Source organism: Octodon degus, unplaced genomic scaffold (assembly GCF_000260255.1).
Source record: "Octodon degus isolate 3935 unplaced genomic scaffold, OctDeg1.0 scaffold00077, whole genome shotgun sequence".
Classification (NCBI taxonomy): Eukaryota; Metazoa; Chordata; class Mammalia; order Rodentia; family Octodontidae; genus Octodon; species Octodon degus.
Window position 1 is genome coordinate 11,698,170 of NW_004524653.1, and position 2,088 is coordinate 11,700,257.

Below are 2,088 nucleotides of genomic sequence, written 5' to 3' on the forward strand. Positions count from 1 at the left end.
TACCACGTCTGCTTCTTACACCAGTCCTGTAAGACAAACAGTATTTTGCTTTCTTGTCTTACAGATGAAGAAGTTAAGAGATACTGAGGTTAAGACGAGTGGCCACGTAGGCCTCTCAGCAGAGACTGAGAGCAGTGGCCAGAGGAAAGGAGAGGTAGATTCTCCAGGGAGACAGGGATCCCAGTAGCTGTGCGCTGTGATCTCCCTGCAGATCCATGCTCTATGCCAAAGGACGTCGGCCCCTGCTTGGCCTACCTTCCCCGCTGGTGGTATGATAAAGAAACGGACCTCTGCTCGCAGTTCATCTATGGTGGTTGCCTTGGGAATCCTAACAACTTCCCATCAGAATCTGTCTGCAAGGTCATCTGCAAAAAAAGATGTAAGTCTCCAACTCCCATGCTTATCAGGGCCATACAATAATTCCAAGGTTCTCAGACCTTGTGTGCCTGGAGTTGATGGAACCAGCTCCAATCAGGAGCTACGAATGCACTTTGCAGAGCTGTAAGTACAAAGACATTTTGGGAAAGAGAAGGCAGAAAGGGAGGCTGCAGCCAAAGAGAAATCAGCAAGCTTGTGGTGAGTAGGAGGTGCAGGCAAACCCAAAGACTTACCTCACTTTGGTGTTCATTTCCTGCCAAAAGACATCAAAATAATCTCATCTTGTCTTTTCCACTGTAAGGAATCTGTAAGATTTGGTTCCTAAGGTAATCAGGATCCAAACAGCACACCCTTTATTCTGCTATCTTACAGACACTATGATACACTAAGGAGGAGCTGGAATGATCTCCAGGATTTGGCTCAGAATTTGGGGCTATTTCCATGTGTGCCTGACCAGTGCTCCGTGGCAGCTTCCACTGACCAAATTTGAGCCACTTTGGCCTCTGCTGTTCCACAGACTGAGCCCCAGAATTTGCTTACTTTCCATGCTCCAGCTCATCTTCTCTATGAACATTGTGCTCTTCACCTCCTACCCTTTCTCAGTGTGAGTCCCTATCTCTTTAACTTTCAGAAAGTCCATTTATTCCCATAATGGTCACAGGTCCACCTAATAAACTATTTTGCAGGGTCTGATATTTCTGAGTCTGAAATAATTTGTGCCAATAATGTGCAGAGAGTCAGTCCTAGTCACATTTCTCAATATGCAATTTTGAAAGAATAAGAGGTCATTGGGTTTTCCAGAAACAACAAAAGAAGGAGTAAGAATATCCTAACAGCATTATGCAGGAGAAAAAAATTATAAGATTCTTAAGAACAGGGCCAATGTATACTCAGGTTTTGTTTGATTTAAACATTATCAACTAGGAGCTTCTTTAAAGGCTGAATCTAAATGCTATGTAAAGGAGAATATTTCAAATAAGAAAGGAAGTCACAATCAACTATAAATTTTTAAATGTTGTCAGATATCACAACTTTGCAGAAAATCCATAAAATAAATTATTAATCCATATTTTACATTTGCAATATCAGTTCTAGAAAACTCAACTTCTATGGAGAGAATGGAAAATAATTCACTTTTGCATTTGACATAACATTAAAATATGGTTTTATTTTGATTGAGATCATAGTTGTGATACAGTCAGCAAACACCTAACTGCAAAGCCATGCTTTATGTTTGTAGTTCTATTGGTTGGTTTGTGTAGTAAGATCACAGGAATTTAATAATTTCTTTCGTGTAAAATTCCTTCAAAACAGAAAATATTCATAGTATATTTAAAATATATTAAAATATTGAATTATCAAAGATATTCTTCCTGGTAAAGAACTTCTGAATAAGTTTCCATAAGAACTACAATTTTTAAATATAATTTTATGTATCTGGTATTTAAAAGACCTTTCTAGAGATTTGTTTTTCTGCATTCATACTTTCTTTTTCTGGTCTTTTTTTTTTTCTTTTCTTTTTTTGTGGTACTGGGGATTGAACTCAGGACCCTGTGCTTGCCAGGCAGGTGCTTATTCTACTGAGCTATCTCCCTGGCTCCTGGATCCATACATTTTAAAACACATTTATTTTTCTCTTTCTTTCTTTCTTTCTTTCTTTCTTTCTTTCTTTCTTTCTTTCTTTCTTTCTTTCTTTCTTTCTTTCTTTCT

The 2,088-nt window shown here is 38.4% G+C and overlaps 1 protein-coding gene across 1 annotated transcript in view; it reads left to right on the plus strand.

Annotated features, from left to right (window-relative positions):
* LOC111818031 (WAP four-disulfide core domain protein 6A-like) overlaps nt 1-1,060 on the plus strand; it is a 3,707-nt gene extending 2,647 nt beyond the window's left edge. Inside the window, exons 3-4 of the mRNA XM_023720782.1 lie at nt 212-379; nt 751-1,060. Coding sequence (XP_023576550.1) covers nt 212-379; nt 751-767 — 185 coding nt within the window. The 3' untranslated portion in view covers nt 768-1,060. The remainder of the gene's footprint in view (nt 1-211; nt 380-750) is intronic.
* Nucleotides 1,061-2,088: the final 1,028 nt, after the last annotated feature.